The following is a 19,261-nucleotide window of genomic DNA, read 5'->3' as shown; positions in this document are numbered from 1 at the left end:
AACAAGCCAGCTTGCTTTGAAGAGTGTTCCTCCACCATATTGAAACCAAACCCTTTAGCCTTCTGGGGACAAGTTGGTTTTGTGGATAATCTGCGCAGCAGGAGCACAAACATAAATGTCATCTGAGTCAAGCTGCTCTAAGATTTCCTCAGTAAATACTGCTGTCCTAAATCACAGCTCCCTTTGTTTTAGGAGCTAATTTCTCCCCTCCTTACAACCAGAATGGGGTCAGCATTTTAAGCCTGAAAAATAGGCAGGACATTTTAAGAACCAGAGAGTTCAAAATCTGCTGATGAGAGAGGTTGTGAAGAAGAATGATACCAGCCTGTCACAGGCTTTTGAACAAATAAGGTCAGTCCAGTTAATATTGGTCTTTGTAATTTTGCTTTCAGATCTATCCCTTTAGTAAAAGATAAATACTTGTCAGAAAAGACATTCCCAATTTTTGGATTCATGTTGGACACTTAGCTAATATTTTTCTTTAAGTTCCATGGCCTGTCTCCGCTTTTTATTTTATTTTATTTTAAACTCATGAAAGCTATTATTAAATGTTCATCTGAAAGCACACATCAGATATTGTGTGCTGCCTTTTAACAGAATGCTTTTAATTGAAAGGAAAACCCTGCCTCCTGCTAGGTTTGGGTGGGCTGCAATTAGTTCCATACTAGCTAGTTTTGCCAGAAAGTCATATAACTCTTCTGTGCACATTCACATTCTGGTCCAGCTGCAAACAATATGCTGAGTCAGCGAAAAAAGAAAGGAGCTGAAGGAATTTCTCATTGAATTAAGAATCTAGTCTGTCCTCAAATCTGAAACTATGTGTAGGATTCCATTAGTCCTGAGGGATCATCATGCTGGCTATGCCAGTTATTGATACTCACATGAGATCCATATACCCACAGCAATGCTGCAAGGAGGCACAGGGATACATCATCCACACTCATACCTTTCTCGTGTTAGCAGCAAAACAGAAATCCCCCCTTTACGCCTGAATCATAATGCTCTGGTGAAAAAAGTTTATTCTGTTCCTTAACTGCAAAGCAAACCAAATCTACCACACCAGCACAAGGATGCAGTGACTGAAACAAAGAGCAAAGTCTGCAGAAGATCTGAATTTTGGCAAATTCATACAAACGAAAATTGGAGGAAACCCTTTCCTTAGTATTTCTGGCTTATTTGAAACCAGCTAACTATGAAATGGTCTTAACAGTCTGTTATGTTTCAGTGTAACATGAGGATCTTGAATCTCTTGACTAGTAGAGCATGAGCTGGAGTTTCACTTGGGTGGGTTTATTTTATTAGCCCAACAAACGCATTTAAATAGTATGTGCAGCAAAGACTCCCTTAAGTCATGAGCATTCAATGACAAATATCTGAAAAGTGGACACTGGATAATAAAATTAGCAACTTAAAATGACCAAAGAGATGGTCATTGGAATTAGGAGATGCTTATCCTTTTCCATGTGGCCAGGTACCTACTAAAAATCACTCTATGTTCTAACAGAAATCCAACAGTTGAAGGCATGTTCAAGAATTATCATTTGCATTACTAAGACAGAGAAAAACTTATCCAAACACCCTTTGAATCTGGGGGGTTTTCTACATCCATGCTTGGATCAGCACAGTCAGCATTCTAGCACAACAAATACTGCACGGAAGACTGAGCATAGCAAACCCATACTGAGGCAGTCCTTTCACATGCCTCTTATGGCACTAATAAAAGATGCCAGGTAAATTACATATTATTTACTAGAACTAAATGGAAAATGTCTTTTTCATAAGGGGAATGTTCCATGGAAAAAATCTTTATTTGATTTTTTCCTTTGAAATTGATTTTCAATGTGGGGTTTCTTTTACAATTTTAGAATGTTTGAATTATATTTCCCTTAAAAAAAAAAATCAATATGCTAAACTGAAATAGTTCTGAAACATCGATTCAGTATGAAAAACACTATTTAATGTATTTGCTGTAGGGAAATTGAAATTTTCCAGAGGATATAACACTATAAAATTTCAGCCTAAAATATCATTTTTTGTAAGAAATTTTTCTGCACTAAATTCTATGGCCAACAGCAATTACAACTTTTCCAAAAGCCTATGAGATCTACAATGGATTTTTGGAACCTTTATCCCACCACTCACAGTAATAATATAGCATACTGAAAAAGTGTGAAAGGATTACGCTGAAAGGGTTGTATCCCAACAGCACCTGAATATAAACAACGTTTGTTTAGCTGACAACAGCTTATCCATACATGATTTTAAATTTGCAGAAGACTATAAATGGATAGCATTTTCACTGAAAGCACTGAATTAGCCAACAGGGTACTCTGCTTTGTAATGTGGAGCAATGTGGAGTGATAATGAACACCATGTGTGTGTGATAATGGAGGCTGTAGAAAATAGATCTGGCCAGCTGAGTGAAAAGGAAATGCTGGAGAAGAAAAAAATCTGAAGTCCAAGCCAAAACAAGTGACCTAGAGAAGCAAGTAAGGGTTTGTATTTGGGGCAGGCTAGAGGCCTGAGAGAGATCAGCAATTCAGCAGGGTATTTTTAAGCATATGCTCAAGGTCCTCCTTATTCAGCAGGAAACTTAAGCATATGCTCAGAGGTTAAGCATCAGCTAAAGTCTCATTGATGTCAATGGGTCTTAAACACATGCCTAGAGATACATGTGTGCTGAAGTGCTTTTACAAATAAGAATGGACTGGGGATCAGGGCCTCAGTCCCCTGATATTTCATAGCAGGCTAACCCTGCAACCTCCTGGCTTTCCAAATTCTTCGGAGTAGATCTCATTTATTATACTCACAGGACCAGACTTAAGCGTGTAAGAACTTGCATTACTGTACATAACGGCCATTGGCCCTTTGGTACTGAAATAAATAGTAAAGTGCAGATAAACTTATAAAACACCAGTAATTTTTATTGCAATTTGCCCAAATAATCCCCTTTGCGATAGAAATGAAAGCATAAAACAAGCAGAAACACTACTTTGGGGAAAGTCATTTAGTATTTCCATTCCTGGTGGCAAAAAAGAATGAATTTAAAGATAAAATTGAATCAAGAGATTCAGATTTACTTTTAATATATTTTTTTTGCCAACCTATATTGGCAATTTCCTTATGCCTGAAGAGCCCACTTCCCACCTGCAGAGCTAGCTGGGTATCACTGTACAACTGAACAGCCACACCACTCCTTTGACAATTCAGCTTTATTGACACAAATTGCAAAATTAATCTGCACTGATACAACTTCGGAAATGTAGAACAACTATTCTCTGAACCCAAGATAGCAGGATAATATTAAAGAAGAAATATCTGAAAAATTTAGATAAAGTGTTAGATTCCAGTATGGTTTCTCCTTCTTTAAAAGTTCATGAAAACATGATAAAGTGGCAAGGGGAATTACATGGCTAGATTACTAACGATGTTAAGTATTTTTTCCATGCAGCTAAACACGGGACTTGAAATTATCAGTAAAAATCCTTCCTGTACATTTCAATGAACCCGAACAATCACTTGGTCTTTACATTGCATAATTCTCTGAGGATAAATAAGCAGTGGAGGAAATGGCCATAAAGACATGCTGCAGAGCCAGCTGAAATCTCCTTTAGGTGGAATCTGTAAGTGACAGCCATTTTTAAAACACCCTTAATGTGACAGAAGCAAATTGGGGTGCATCTGAGCAGCGGGACTTTGTCAGAGTACTGCTGAGCACAACCAAAGTGATGCCGCAGTAGCAGTTACCTCCCCACAGGATTGTAACAAAAAGCTGACTTCAACAAACCAAAAAGGTTCATTTCCTCATTAAACTTTATTAAAGGAGGCAGAAAAATTATTGTAAGAACCCAGAAATCAGCTTTACACGTGTGTCTCCCTTTTGTCATGTTTTAAACTGGAGGATATTACTGTTTGGCATTTCCTGCAAATGCACTGAGGAAAAGCCACAGCAAGATAGTATTTCTTGCATGGATGTTAAAAGACTCACAGAAATGGCTAACGTACAATTTCTGGTTAAAATTTGCTCACTTTTTTGCTTTGTTTTTTTTTTAGATGAACAACCTGGTGAAAGCATTTCCACATTCCTCTTTGCATTTTTGCCATGACAGAACTTAGTCGAGGCAGGCAGATCTGTGTGCTAAAATCATGCATCTTAGTGCAACTTCATTCCAAATTTCTGTTTCTTCATTAAACATGGAAGAGCATCTCTCCTGCCTTCCTCAAGCAAGCTGCAGGTTATCACTCTCATCCCTCCATATGATGCTGACCTAGCACAAATACAAAACAGGTTCCTATGGAATCTGAAGTACTGTTTGTACATCCTACCACTGACCACAGTGGAACAATGGTGTGCCAATGATATAGAAAAAAAACAACTCTACTTGCTTGCTCTTTCTGACTCTCTGAACTACATCTAGCTCCAAAACTATTACTTATAGTTATGAGGTGACAGCTGAGAGCTAGCAGTCTGCTGAGTGAAAAAATGCTTGCATTTATCCCTTTTAGAGATATCCTATACACATATACACATATCCACGCACAACAGCTATTCATACTGGATAAGGAGATGTACCTAATCAACTACAGTGCTTGCTCAGTGGCAAGAGAAGGAGTTTTTTATTTAGTGCAAATTAAGTGACATAAGCTTCAATTTTTAAGAGTGTTCAAAATGAAAAATTTTAAGCTAAGCCTACAGCTGCGCTTAAAACAATGAGAAGTGGTGTGAATGTCTTCTGTGAACATTTTTGCCTATCATTTTTAATAAAGGAATCACTTCTTCTAAGCCACTTGAAAGCCCTGTGTTATTTTATAATCAAAATCTTTATATTTTTCACATAATTACAGATATGTTGTTGTTGGGTGAGCTTCCGGAGGTCATCTAATCCACGCCTGCCCAAAGCAGGACCAGCACCAGCTCAAGCCTGCTGTGATTTTGTTTATTCAAGCACTAAAACCCTCCTAGGCCAGATACTTCATGTACTCTCTGGGTAGCCTGCTCCAGTGCTGCACTGCCCTTTGAAGAGAAAAGCTCTTTCCAACTTCCTTTGTAACATCTTAAGCCAGCCTTGTGTTTTTGCAGCCCCCTGTTTTGACACTTCAAACTGCTGAGAAGGGTTTGGCTTCACCGTTTCAGTCACTTGACCTCAAGCAGTTGCAGGCTACCAGGCTGCCCCATAGCCACCTTCCTCACTGGGTGCTACAAGTGCAGCTCCTGTCACTCCGTTCCAGACATGGCAGAAACTGGCATGCCTCAACACCTCCCTTATCACTGCTCCAGGGGCAGAAACTTCCAGCAGCAAGAATTAACAAAAAGCTAGAGCTATAATGTTAGCCAACACCACACCTAACTAAGCCCCTTGAAGCACATTTTCAGATGGACTCTCCAAATTTCAAAGAATCTCATTATCCCATCATTTTCCCCCAAGAATAAATCATTTCAAGAAAATATAAAAACAGACGTAAGAGCAGATGCAGTATAAGCCTTATGACTGCTGCCCTTGATTTAAGAGGAGCAGAAATCCCAGCGGAATTCTTTCCAGCAGGCGGGCATTTAATGGATCTTGTGAAAGTGTGAGCATATGAGAAAAAAAAAACGATGCTGATAAGTACTTTTGAAACAGACAGTCAACACTAGAAAGTTTAAAGTAATTTTTTAGCCAAATAATTACAATTTCTCTCCAGCATAATTTCCCACATGTGGAAAAAAAAAAAAAAGGCAAAAATCAAATATCTAGTAATCAGCTAGTCTGAAGCATAGAAAAACTGTACCATCCATCTCGAAGAGGGTAAAAAGTGATGTTAGAACAAGATGGCTGTGCTTTCCTAAGCACAAAAATCTTAACGAGTCACATCAGTTCTTGACCCCAACTACAAAGATCTTAAGTAGTGGGTATTAACCCTGAAAGTAGCATGAAAAAGCTTTGGCCTTTTCCGCATCAATTCAGCATAAAATCATAGAATTGCTCAGGTTGGAAAAGACCTTAAAGATCATCAAGTCCAACCACAATCTAACCATAATACCCTAACTAACAACTCCCCGCTAAATCATGTCCCTGAGCACCACATCCAAACAGTTTTTAAACACATCCAGGGATGGTGACTCAACCACCATCCTGGGAAGCATATTCCAGTGCTTAACAACCCTTTCTGTAAAGAAGTGTTTCCTGATATCCAACCTGAACTTACCCTAGCACATCTTAAGGCCATTTTCCTCATCCTGTCACCTGTCACAACTGAGAAGAGACCAACCCCACTCTTGCTGTAAGCACCTTTCAGATATTGGAAGAGAGCAATAAGGTCTCCCCTCGGCCTTCTTTTCCCCAGACTGAACAGCCTCGATTCTTTCAGTTGCTGCATGTACTTCCCATCTTAAGGTGAGAGAGAGAATTACAGAATAGAATAAGCTTGCCCTAATGGTTTCAATTTCACCCAAATCTCAGTTCTATGAGCATAGGAACATTCAGTAAATGTTTCTTATTGACTGGAAACAACTTGTCCTTCCTATTCCTTTAGGTAGTTCCCTGCTCAGCATCTTGTTTATATTCTTGCTCTCCAGAAGCAACCAGAGCTGCTCGGTTCTCCCCCCAGACTAGGCAGAGGGGATGGGAATAACTATCTGACTGTCCAAGTATCCTGCCAACATGGGACAAGTTGTCTCAGCTATGCTCAGCGTAGCCACCATGCATCCTTGATGCAGCCAAGGAGCTGTGTCTGTGCCTACAGGCTTCTGGCAAACCCTTGGGAGTACAGTGTATACACCATACACCCTCTCCCTAGGCAGTTCCCATTGAATATGCCAGGCCATTCAAAATGTTTCTTGTTCCCAGAACAGAAACATTTGACCTGATGAAGACAAATGAACTTTTGGCATGTCCTCACTTCAATCCTCCCAAGCCACACTTTGTTTTCTTATTCTTTACTATTGGTGGAGACATTTTAACAATCCACAGAAAAGGACTGGATGCATTTCGTTAGATAAAAGCATTTCTGAATCTACAGTGCAAACAGAAAAATGACTCTGTGCTCAGCATTACCTCCTAAAACCCAACTACACATCACGCTGCACCCAAGAAGCAAGATGGTTTTAGTCACATTGCATATTTCTGTCACCTATATGAGATATGGTAATGAGTAATCAGATGTCTTTTGTCTTATTTGCCCATTGCCTTAGCACACAAACAAAATCTAGAAAGGTAAAATATAGTTTAACCAGCCTACGCATACTACAACAATATTAAGGAGACAACTTTCCCTCTAGCACTCCAGACAACTCTAAGACTCTCTGAAACTGCCTACATGTGTTAGCTTTCCACTCATCATCTAACACAGGATAGCAAATTCTCTCCACAACTCTCCTGAAGAACTCTTCTGATTACGTTCGGGGATTTTGGTCAAGTTAGATGTTAACCCAGTTTGTACCATCACAGCAGCATGGAGCAATTTCAAGACAACACAAACCATTTCACACGGACACGGAAGCTCATTCAAACAGTAGAGTGCTGGAGCTAAGGTGAATTGCACAAAACATCTCTTCACACACAGTCCAAATTGGTCTCCCCTAGAAAAGAGATCTTGGAACATCTATGTAGCAGTGCCTGCAGTTCCCTTGGCTTGGATATGTTCCTGTTTCCCCACATACCCTTTCATGTAGCCTTGACAGTGTTACAAGGAAAGTTCTATAATCAGTTGTGTGAGGATCTCTTCTCAAGGAATAGACATCCTAATATGTGTGTGGGACTGAGCTTGCAGGGGAAAAAATTATATATATGACAAGGTTACTCCCACTTTCCGTGCCTCTTAGAGTCAGGGATTGCCATCACAGCTTGTAAAACATTTTTAAACAACACATTAAAATCCTTACAGGAAAAAAAAAGTCTTGGAAGTTGAATTGCTGGATTTGTGAGCATTCTATTACAAACTCAGAAGTTGCACTGTTTTCAAGTTTTGATTTTTGCAATAGGGAAAAAAAAGTGCTCCATTTCAGAGGATATAAGTGCACTGAAAACAAAAAAAGATACATGCGGCACAATTTTCAGAGTGCAAGACCATCTGAGAGGAAACATCAAAGCTTTATACACTTTTTTTTGCTAAGCTCTAACCCATCTGACTGTTTCTCCTTTCACCCACAGCCAAATAAGCTATTCTTACATTAACGTTAGTAAGAGCATACTTGCACTAGTCCAGACTCAGCATCTTGACCCAGCCTAACACTCTTATATGGATGTTAAGGACATTGCTAAAGAAACACAGACTCTATTGTTAATCATTTCTTTTAGCAAACTTCCTTCACAGCCTGAGCTAAGCGCTACATTAAATTGTGAAGAAATAACTAGAACTACTATGCTGCAAGTGACTTTTAAATCAAGTGCATCAGTTATACAGTATTTAGCACTGTGCTGTAAAGGGTGGTAAACGGAGGTGTCATAAATATCTGACTTTATCATCTGTTGACTCATAATCCAGATGCCAATGGAATATAAATCATGTAAAGCATGTTTCCAGATTAGGAAAGTTTGACTGCTCACTATTGTTCTAGCAAACTACGTTATTTCTTCATAGGATCAGGAGTGCCCTCTGATGGTTAATAACTATTATTGAGATAGAAGAGCTGAATATGGAAAATAGCCCATCTTAAGTTGTGCATTCAATACAAAATATTTTCAGTTCCTGCACTAGACATTTTCAGTCTCCTGTATACTTAAAAATTTAAAAATAGCTATTCCTGATTTATTGGAAATATTTTTTGTAGATTTCTCTTTCCATTGCAGTTTATTTACATTGATGCTAAAGGATACACACATACATACTAAGGATGCATTAGAGAACTGTTTGTATACACACAGTTTCAAAGGAAATGAGTTGCAAAATGTTTCAGACACAAATCACAGGATTTCTCTACTAGACATTGAGAAAGGCTCTGACAAACTCAGACACCCGGAAATTCAGATTTTCAACTAAATGTCAGAAAACAGGACACAACTGGGAAAAAAAAAGAGAAGAAAAGAAAAAAACAGACTCTCTGAAAAAAAAAAAGCTCTCTGAAGAAGCACATGTGGCCAACTGTTTGTCTGTATTTTTCAAGCTATATAAACTAGCCTAATAAAACTTAACTCTCTCAACAAACCCTGCTTCACATGTACTTAGAACATTACATGCAGTACAGAACTGTAGGACAACAAGTAACCAATGACGTATTTTCCCTTTTCATCTTCGACTTTACATGTCCTTAAAGTAGTCAGCATCCCCGTCACTTACCATTTTACCAATTCTGATATTAACTGGTCTTTCAAAACAGAGGTGGTAGCTAGAAGACAGCACATACTTGGAACTTACTGTGATGACAACCACTGTGTAACCATACACAAGTCTCTCCCTTCAACTGAACAAGTAGCAGGACTGGAACTGATACCTCTAGTGTGACAAAACCTCCCCAAATCTTCATAAACCACACACCTTCCCTACTATACAATGGAAAAAGAAATGTGAATATACAGTATCGAAACCCTTGCAAGACTTATAAATCGCATATTAGAGTTTAATTTTAGTCTGACTACCTGAAGACTCCTAAAAATAGCCAGGTGTTATAGAGAGAAACGTGCATAATAAGTTGTAACTGCAAACACTCACAGATTTTAAAGAAAAATCAATTCCTAAATCTTGCAAAGAAGGATGGCATCAAGGGAGCAGGCAGTCGGGTGCATCTTCCCTGCTTCCTATTACCTCTGCTGATGCAGACAGGCAGCAGCCATTGTGCTCATAGACCTGCTAAGCTGTTAGCAAAGCTCTGCTCTCTCAGGGCTACTTTATCTTTTTTAATTTAAACCAAATATCATTTTTAGATTTTCCCTCTGACAATTAAAGCTGAAAATAACAGCTTTGGATGAAAGACACCAGCAGCAAGTCTTCTCCATGCCAGGTTTTACTCTGGTTTCAGACCTACTGCAGAACCCCAGGCATTTAGAAACAGGACAGTGCTTGGGAGTTGCTATTTATGTGTCCCTTCTTCCACCTGAAATTGCCATCAGCTGAGGCTCAGCTGGGGGTGAGACTTCAATTACTGTCTTATTTGCCCATTGCCGTAGTGTGAGAACAAATTCTAGAAAGGTAAGATATAATTTAACAATCCTATGCATATTACAACGGTATTAAAGAGACAATCTGCACTCAAGCAGCTCGAAGACTCTCTCCAGCTGCCTGGGTGGGAGGAGGCAGACGTTGCCCGGCCACTCCGGGCTGCAGGCGGGAAGGCCGAGCCATGAGAAGAGCCGCAGCCCCCTCTGGTGGAGATCAGGGGAAAGGCGCTCCGGCGGGTACAGCGGCCTCCTAGCGCGACGTTTGTCCAGGATCTGGTGTACAGCGGTGGAGGAGGACGGGAGGCTCCACGGAGGCTGTGGGGCACTGTCAGTGCTTGAGGCACCTCAGACCGATGTACACCGGCAGCGCGTTGGTCACTGAACAACTGGGGCCGCTATTGCCCGGTGCTACGGAGCTGTTAGGATAAGGCGGGAAAACATCCTCCGTGGGAGCTGTCACCAGCGCCATTTTGAAGATGCTGAATTGCTGTGCTGTGTTGGGGCTTTTATGGCTGGCAGCTCCCAGGATTTGCCCTAAGTCCATATGAGTTTGCATCCTACCTTATGACCTAAACACTTCTCCACTTTCTTTGCAAAAACCTGTCTCGTCTCAGTCCTAATCAAGGTGTTTGTCCCTGCTGTTGTCTGGGCACTTGATCATACCCTTGTGAGGTACTTCTTTGCAGCTGTGCAAAGAAATGTTTCTAATGCAAAACAAGTCTTACTCTAAAACCAAAGAGTTTAGAGAGAGAGTCAAAGAGCCAACTCTGTAAAAAATATTTGTGAACCAATGATCTGAAAGCTAGGCGAGCTGAAAAAATGTAAAAGCTCTTTTTTTTTTTTTCACCTTAACACTTTTCCACCCACTCCAATGTAAATTAATCAAAATTCCAAATAAGCATGCATTTCCAAATTTAATAATAATAATTAATAATAAAAACGTGAAGCAAGCTACTCCAGGAAGTTAACACGTTCTCAAGATGCTTTTCAGCCAGGAGATTAATGGGAATGGATCTCTTTAAGGTGGCATTATGTTCCAAAAATAGCATTATCTAGTGGAATAATTATAATATGTCACTAACACTATTTGACTTCATAAGTACCAGGAGGTCCCAGCTCTCTTCCAAGGTCCCAGTACCTCTAGTATCTACAGCTATCAGTTGGTAATACCTATTATTACATGCTGTTCTGGCTGTAACAAGCAGAATAAGCACACAGCTGCTTAATAAAAAATGTTTCCAAAACAGGAGATAGATAGGAAATGAATGAGCTAAGGGGAAATATTTTTAACTTTCTGTGAGGAGCCTTCTGGCCATTATGCTAGGTTGTATGGGAGTAGTTCAGATGCAGCAGCTGGTTTATGAGTGTGCAATATGGCAGAAGAACACAAGTCTTCTGGGTCCTTCTTGTGTGCGCAGCCTTTGGGAATCAGTAAGTGCTTGTAGTGCGGGCAACATCAGAAAGAAAATATCAGAGCTAGAGCCCAGGGAAGAGAGTTGCAGATTTTTCAAGTTGTACTACAGCAAAATCTTAATATTTTGAAATTGTCCTGGATTTCTATAGAAGAAAATACTTCCTCCTGTAACTACATAGCATGGGAAGTGCAAAAATTATGCCACTTAACCATTTCAAGATATCTGGGAATTACCAGCCAGGCAGTAATTACTATGTGAAGAGAAACAACTCCTGTGTGAACAAATGGTTTAACTTTTTTAATCCAAAGTTTGACTGGACTTACTATTTATAGGTGAGGCTATGCAGATCCCACAGTCCCCATCTTTGCCATAAATAAAGTCAGAAGTGCAGTATTTTACTTTTGTTTTGCTTTTCATTTCACCAGTGGAATATTTGGCTTTGCTGACAACTCAGATCAAACAGGAATCAAACACATAAGATATAAAAAATATTGAATTAAACATCCAACAGCCATGGAGCAAAAGGTGCATTGTGTCCTTGGCCTGGGGCTCTAGGCTCAATAAGCTTTAATTTGTCAATAGTTCATCAGTATTATGAAGGACAGTCAGTAATAAAAGAGTACAAAAATAAAGTCTTGCTGCTTTATGGACAAATCAACCTAGCCAATCCAACACCTTGAATGAGGGGAGACTGACATACAAACCACGGTCTACACATCTTTACCCTTCAGGCATACTGAGGTGATGGCAAGATCAAAGAGGCTTTTGAAATGCCAAGTTCTGAGAAAGGAAATTGGGAAATATAACTCCAGAGTTAGCTGGGGAGGGGGCAGGGATGAGGGTCATGTTAGAAGGTGTTAACCACTGTAGAAAGAGAGACTCTTATCCCAGATGGTGCAGACATTTCACTGTTGAAATATAACTGTGACCAGCCTATCTTATAAGGTAATGAAATGTGTCACAACTTGAACATCAAAAGTGGTCACAGGCTATAAAGGAACGGTGTTTGCAAGAGCAGTAGGGACGAGAATTGTCAGACACTCGAGGCTGTGTCTTTGAGATGCTGTAGTCAAGAGGATCAGAAAGGGGAGGAAGGAAGAGATTGTCTTGCTGACAGCTGCCCGAGGATAGGAGCAGAGGACAAGTAAGATATTGCTTCCTTTGTAATGAATCCAAGATGTACCTCCCTGGCCTGACATTTGCTGAGTAAACTGAGTTAGTTATTCAGACAAGTCCTTTTGGTCCACTCCAGATTTCCTATACATTCTTAGTACATTCTGTTTTAATTAGACCAGTTGAGTCTTTGATTGTTTGCAAATTTCATGCAGACTTTTCCTTAGCGGCGCTTCTAAGAAAGAGGAGCTACAGGAAGATGCCTGGAGCCTGTCATAGTTGGGATGTTTGGTCAAAGGGGCACTGACTATGGAGACCTTTCTCACAAGAGATGGCACCTGCAGAACTGAAGTCTGGCAAACACTTAGGAAACACCTGGATGATCAGATGTTTTTCCACTTCTTCATCTTCTAATTTTTTTATAAGATTTGAGCATAATGGAAGCCAAATCAGAAAGAGGGATGTCTATCAGCTTTCATGAAAACCAGTACAGCTATGTAGGAATAGTTTGTGCCAAGCCTGCATTTACTCTGGAAAAAGTACTGAATACAGACAGTAGTGGTAGGAAAATACAGGGAGGGAGACTGGAAAATGCAAGTAACAGTACAAAGCCACAGCCAGCAGAGCGCAGCATCGCACTAGATGGATGGTGTGTGGACGCAACGCTGGTGAACTATATTCCCACTGATTAAATAGTAGGTATCAGGTGCAAACATGCAAAACTCCCAGGAAAAGAATACTTTTCTATGTATGCATTTTGAATTATACTTAGATACTCCTAATTGATAAACTATTTTTCAACATCAATGTTTTGAGCACAGAAAGTAGGAGAAAGAATATGGGATTTACTGAGCAAGGGAAAAGGAAGTGGGAGACTGGAAGATCCAAGCCAGATGTAGTAGGCTGACTGGTAGCCTGATGATAAGAAATCAAATGGACTATTGATATTGAAATCAAATGAACTCTCTGGACTGACAGGACAGAAAATGAAATAAGCAGTAGTACAAACAAAAAGAATGGGATTAGTACCTGGAGCCAGATGGGGGAAATAAAAAAAAAAAAAAGAAACATGTTGGAAGAGATGATACAGGAGGGATCTAACAAGGAAGGATCAAGGAAAAAGTGTGCTGATAACCAGTTAAGACCATCTCTCTACAGGCACTAGGATGTGTATGTGACACTGTGCTGCTTCCTGCAAGTCTCTATGAAACCCTATGTCTGACCTCGTACTATATTGCACTACAAAGGCAGAAAACATGCCATTGCTGTCATTTTAGTAGAAAACAACAGGAAGAGGTCTACACTATGGATTTAGCAGTTCCAAACCAACTTTCCTGCCATGGAGATAATAGTATGTTACCTCAAGATAGAACTTCTGACTTTGTTTTGTTTTAAATTGTTTTTTAAAAGCCCTACAAAATTACAGACTTTTTTTTTTTAAGGTCTCTTTTTTTAAGGTCTCTCGTTTTATTATTATTATTTTTTTAAGGTCTCTGAATCAAATTTAGGTAAATCAGCAGGATTTAAGATTGTTTTTACCCAGTCCTGTATATTAATGATGGCCATCTACTATTTCTCCACTTGAATTGTTTCATTATCTCTATGGAAAAAAAAAAGTTTTAGGAGTGATCAGCTTTAAACAGAGATGGAAAGTGTTTTCTCTCCCCCGGGCCTCATTTGTTTCCTCCCCTAGATCTCTTTTAACGCAGAAGTATAAATTATATAGAGGCATGGGGCATGGGTTTATTATGGTTAAAGCTAAAGGTCAAACTCTGAAGAACAGTACTTTACTTCAGCACTTTGCACCTCTGTAGGTTCACTATGATGCTTGGAAATTTACTTTTGAAACCCTTGCTAGTCACTGCTCACTTTTGTTTTCTAAGTAGTGATCATATTGTCTTCATACTTGACTTGAGGAACTATGATCTGCAATGTGTAAGACTACCAAAGGCTGAAATTGAAATTCCGTGTTTGAGAAAAGAACTACACCCCCCAAACACTCAGGATGCTGAGAATGGGGAAGGTTACACTTCTGGTCTTAACTTCCATATGTCGTAAATCACTGATTTATAAAACAGTGATCAGATCATTACTTTTCCTTGAAGGGTTGTTCTAGGAATTAAATAACATTTTGGTAATACTCAAGTACAGTAGAGAAGAATACCATAGTCCATCATGTACTGTACACGGATCAGAAGTCCAAAAGAGAAGGGCATTTTATGATCTTATAATTAAAAGTCTATTGTAATACATCAGCATACGAAAACAAATTAGCATTACGTGACCAATGTTGGCTTGGAGTTATTCTTTCTTTTAGGTATACCTTACGTCTATCTTCTTCATCTTATTTTTATATTTCACTATGTTGTGTGTTACGTGCTTATAAGATTGTTTATATATTTATATCCTGTGTACAAATGGGGTTTATTTGGTCATTTAGACTTGCTCCAGTCATTTTGTATTTTATTCTACAGAAGGTGCCTGCGAGAGTCAGGAGGCCTCTCTCTTCACACTGACTACTGTGAGGCCCAATCTTGGTAGCTGTTTCATTATGGGGAATATTTTTAAGAACTAGAGATTATGCATCATAGCTTAAAAAATATGATGATATTTCACATTACTACTAACAACCAACTTACTTTATTAATGGTAGGTACAAAATACACAGCTACCTAGGTTAACAGGTCAGGCAAAGGAAGAACAAACTAATCAGTGGATTAAATTTCCAGACTGTAATTTCTCTCCAAATAATGATTGCAGAAGTAAACTCCAACTTTGATCTCAAAACTTCTGTTTTGTTTTAGATTTATATCTTATCTTATAGAGATCGTTGGTTGGATTGGAGTGTAGAAGGTAGGAAGTTGCTCATTATAGTCTAACAAGCAATGGATATTTGCCAAATTGGGAAAAGCAGCTAGAGATCAGCCAAAAGTCTCTGTGATGAAGATGATGATGGAAAAATGGGGAGAAAATAAGTGGTTGTATGACCACCTCAGATGCAACTGCACATGCACTGAGGGATATTAGCATATATTAATGAGTTCTTGGGAAATAATGAATATGTATGGCAATGTACTGCATAGGTATATCATAACTGTTTAAAAGTGGAACTTGAACTCTGAGAGCATGCACTTGGTCTGTCAAATGGCCCAGTATATATTGTAAGTAATAAAGGAATGTCACTTTCTAACACCAGATTGGAGTCAGAAAGTTCTCTTTCTGGGTTTTGGATGACAGTTTTCAAGACACTGACAGTTTTCTGAACCCTTCTAAGACAGCTCATTGTTTCCAGGGTCTTCCTCTAGGATAAGAAGTAGCTGACTTTCATTTAGAGTCCTACAAACATACAGCTGGAAGGATAAGAATGAAAGCTCAGTTCCACATTATGGCCAAGAAGAGATGTCTGCTTATTGCTTAACACGTCTCAGTGGGGGAATACCAGGAAACACTGTTCTGAGCAGCTCACTCAGCTGATTGCTCAGCCAAGCCAGCCTTGTAAGCCACAAGAAGGTGCACGGGTGCATACCTAGCTGGCTGCCAGCGTCTCTGACGGCTCTTAGTCGCCTCAAAGCCAGTCCCTGAATTCAGGGTTCATTGGTCTCTGTGCACAGAGTCCCTCTAAAGCCAGTGCAGCCAAGTGGCTCCTTGGCTCTCCTTATCCTTATTTTGGATATTCTGAAACAAAATGTGTTGCGGTGTCTGGTGTGAGCTAATGAGGCTTCATGACAGAGATGCCATGAAAGAAATAGCATGGCTAGATATGCTTTTTACTGCAAAAGTTCCAGCAATTACTTCTGGTAACATTACATATTCATCATACTTTGTTCCATGCTAGCTTCATAGTAAGAATTGCCCATACAATTCTATTGAGTGACCCTGAGGAACAACACGGAACAATCCACTTTCTAGAGAGAAACTGCCACAGTGGAAAGAGTATATCCACACTCTCTCAAGCTGCTTCTTGGGAGTTCACCCCTGCCCGGCCAAGATTTGCAGCATTCATTACCAATATCTATAACCTATGTCAGATCTAGCCCAGTGTGAGAGCTCTGGAAGTGATTAAAGGAGCTGTGGAATAGCTGTCCTAAGACATTTTGCGTGCTGAATATGAAGATCAGACTCCAGTATCACAGGGTGCACCACTGACTCACACCAAAGTATGGCTTACTCATTTCAGAGAAGCAGAAGCGCAGAAAGAGGGGGTTCGACTAACAGTTTTGCATGCACGTTTCCCCCCCCCCTCATAGAATTTTCTCTGCACTCACTTTCCAGTGTCTCCACTGTCTTCTCTAGTTCCAGTTCCAACAGTCTCAGGTGCACTTCTATGTAGTTTCACAATGTTGTGCTTTTCCTTAAATCAGTGGTAGATTGAAGAGGCTGCAATAGTAGATGGTATCTAGGGGGCATCCTGTTTAGTAACAGGATATTCCTGCTCTGAACATCCAGATATGGTTCTGGAGTAGACATTTTCAGCACAAGGTTGATCCCACATCTGTTCCTTCTTGTCCTAGCTAATGCCCAAGGTGTTTTCCAAGGTAAAAGCGTTGTTATCAAAGAGCCCCTCCCAGAGTAAGGGCTATTTATGCTTCCTATTCCTGCTGCCTATTTATGTTTCTCATCACCTTGTAAATGAAGGTTATATGAGGTGAGATCCTTGCAGAATCAGGGTGGGAGAGCTGATAAGGTCACATTGTGGATGGCCATGGCCAGCAGGCACAAGAGGCAGTGTGGGCCCCTCACCTCAATATACAGGGTGCAGTGCCTTGAAACATCCCAGGCTGTTTTCAACACACCCTCCCTGACCAGACTAAAGAATTCCTGTTCCAGAAGTGAAACAGGTCTATGGAATTTAAGGCTGTCCTGTGCTGTACAAGTCAAAAACAATATTGTGCAAGTACTTTTTGCTTCCTTTTGAACTTTTTGCAGTGCCCTCATGTTTGCACAGAGCTGTGGAGGGCAGGAACAGGATTTGTTTAGAAACGGTGCGGCTGCGAACTATGATTGGCAAGGAAGAAGATAAGGTCAGAGAGGTGTCAACAAGCTAAAAGCTGGTAGGTGCACACATGTATGCAAACCTGGCCATTCAAAAAGAGACTGGTCAGGGCTGTCTTTGTTGTCAACATGGCTGACTTCCTGGCAGTTTGTAGGTATTTGACAATGCTGGCGTAGCTATTTGGGCCAGCAATTTCAGAGCAGGGCTTCTGGATCAGGATGAAGGGGCATGACTGACTCCTGAACAGATGTTTTCTACCTGCAATGAGTGGTTTAAATTCTCACAGTCAGTGGAAATCTAGTCACTACAGGGAGTAATGTGCCCTAAGGAGCAACCTAGCAGAGCAGTTATGGCAGAGGGCACTCAGTTGCCCAGAGACATCCAAGCAGGCTGGCAGGTAGGACAAAAGACTTGCAGGAAATCATCTTTTCTAGGGGGACACCCGGAGACACCAGCCAGCACCTTAGTTTAAGTAATGAATCACATACAGCTCGTGTGTCTGCTCTGGGATGACTGAGTCATTCTCCAAGTTCCACTCACTGTCCCATCCAAATTTCCATTGGCCACAATGAAAGTTTAGCCAAATGAGAGCACAGTGTAGGCATCTGGATGTGTACACCAACATGTATGTGCCTTGGCTGGATCCCAGCCGGGCTGTTTTCATGAGGTAGTGGAGGGGGACATGGAAAGGAGAAGAGGAAGTGCTACCCAAGATTTTGCCACTGGGGATTTTCCAGGGACAGGTTAGGTACCGCACAGCACAGTCATCCAAGGAAATGAGAAGATACCACAGCTATTTTAATTCAAGTCATGTATGGGAGTGCAGGCACAGTGGAATATAGTCACCGTAGAAGAAAACACGGATTCATTTACTTTCCAGCCATCTGAGGAAATAAACAGACCAAAAGAGTCCAGATTCCATCCCACAGACTTTGGGTACCCAGGAAACCTCAGCATGACATCAGCCAGCAGCAAGGAGACAGTGCCTCACACAGCCGCTGCAGTGCTGTGGAAACTGACACTTCTCCATGTGGTGGGGACACTTCTGTTCTTAAGGGAGAAATCGACCAGTCAGTCGTTGCTTACAGTGTGTGATTGTCCAAAGGATGCAGGGAACCAAAGGGAAAGTTATCTTTCTCCAGTAGATTTGATCGTCATCTACTGTGTTGTGGATACACAACTTAAAGAGACAGGTGGGGGGCACCAGTCTCTCTGATTTACCCAAACGGTGATTACCCCACACAGCTCCCTACAAGCTGTTTATTTAAGGCATCCGTGTCATTTTTCCTGTCAGCAAGCGTATGCCAAGCCACAAACGTAAGCTCAGTGTTTCACCACAGAAATAGTCACAAAAAGCAATTCGTGAGCCTACATTGAAAACGCGAAAGCTGTAATTAAGGCAACTCTTAAAGTCGTTCTCAAGCTGAAACAACACGCTTTATTTTAAGCATCGTTGGGGAAAGGAGGAGGGGATAGGCTGGGTGGAACCCTGGAAACAAACACTTTCATCTAAGCTGGAGAAACTCCTTTCGGCGCACTAAACACTCACCAAGGTTTCCTGGGAGCGCCAGAATTCGTCCTCTCGCCGCCACCTGATTTCCCCTCCGCTCTCAGCCCCGGCCACCCGCGCGTCCATCCCCGCGGAGCCACGCGGAGCCGCTCGAGAC

General features: G+C 40.7%; 1 protein-coding gene across 1 annotated transcript in view; it reads left to right on the top strand.

The window, feature by feature from the left end:
- Positions 1–17,646, top strand: part of LOC100544071 (hormonally up-regulated neu tumor-associated kinase-like) — an 82,909-nt gene extending 65,263 nt beyond the window's left edge. The window contains exon 10 of the mRNA XM_019613570.2: positions 17,528–17,646. Coding sequence (XP_019469115.2) covers positions 17,528–17,646 — 119 coding nt within the window. The remainder of the gene's footprint in view (positions 1–17,527) is intronic.
- Positions 17,647–19,261: the final 1,615 nt, after the last annotated feature.

The sequence above is a fragment of the Meleagris gallopavo genome, chromosome 2 (genome assembly GCF_000146605.3).
Source record: "Meleagris gallopavo isolate NT-WF06-2002-E0010 breed Aviagen turkey brand Nicholas breeding stock chromosome 2, Turkey_5.1, whole genome shotgun sequence".
Classification (NCBI taxonomy): domain Eukaryota; kingdom Metazoa; phylum Chordata; class Aves; order Galliformes; family Phasianidae; genus Meleagris; species Meleagris gallopavo.
Note: the sequence above shows the minus strand (reverse complement) of the source record. Positions and strands in the feature narration are given on the sequence as shown.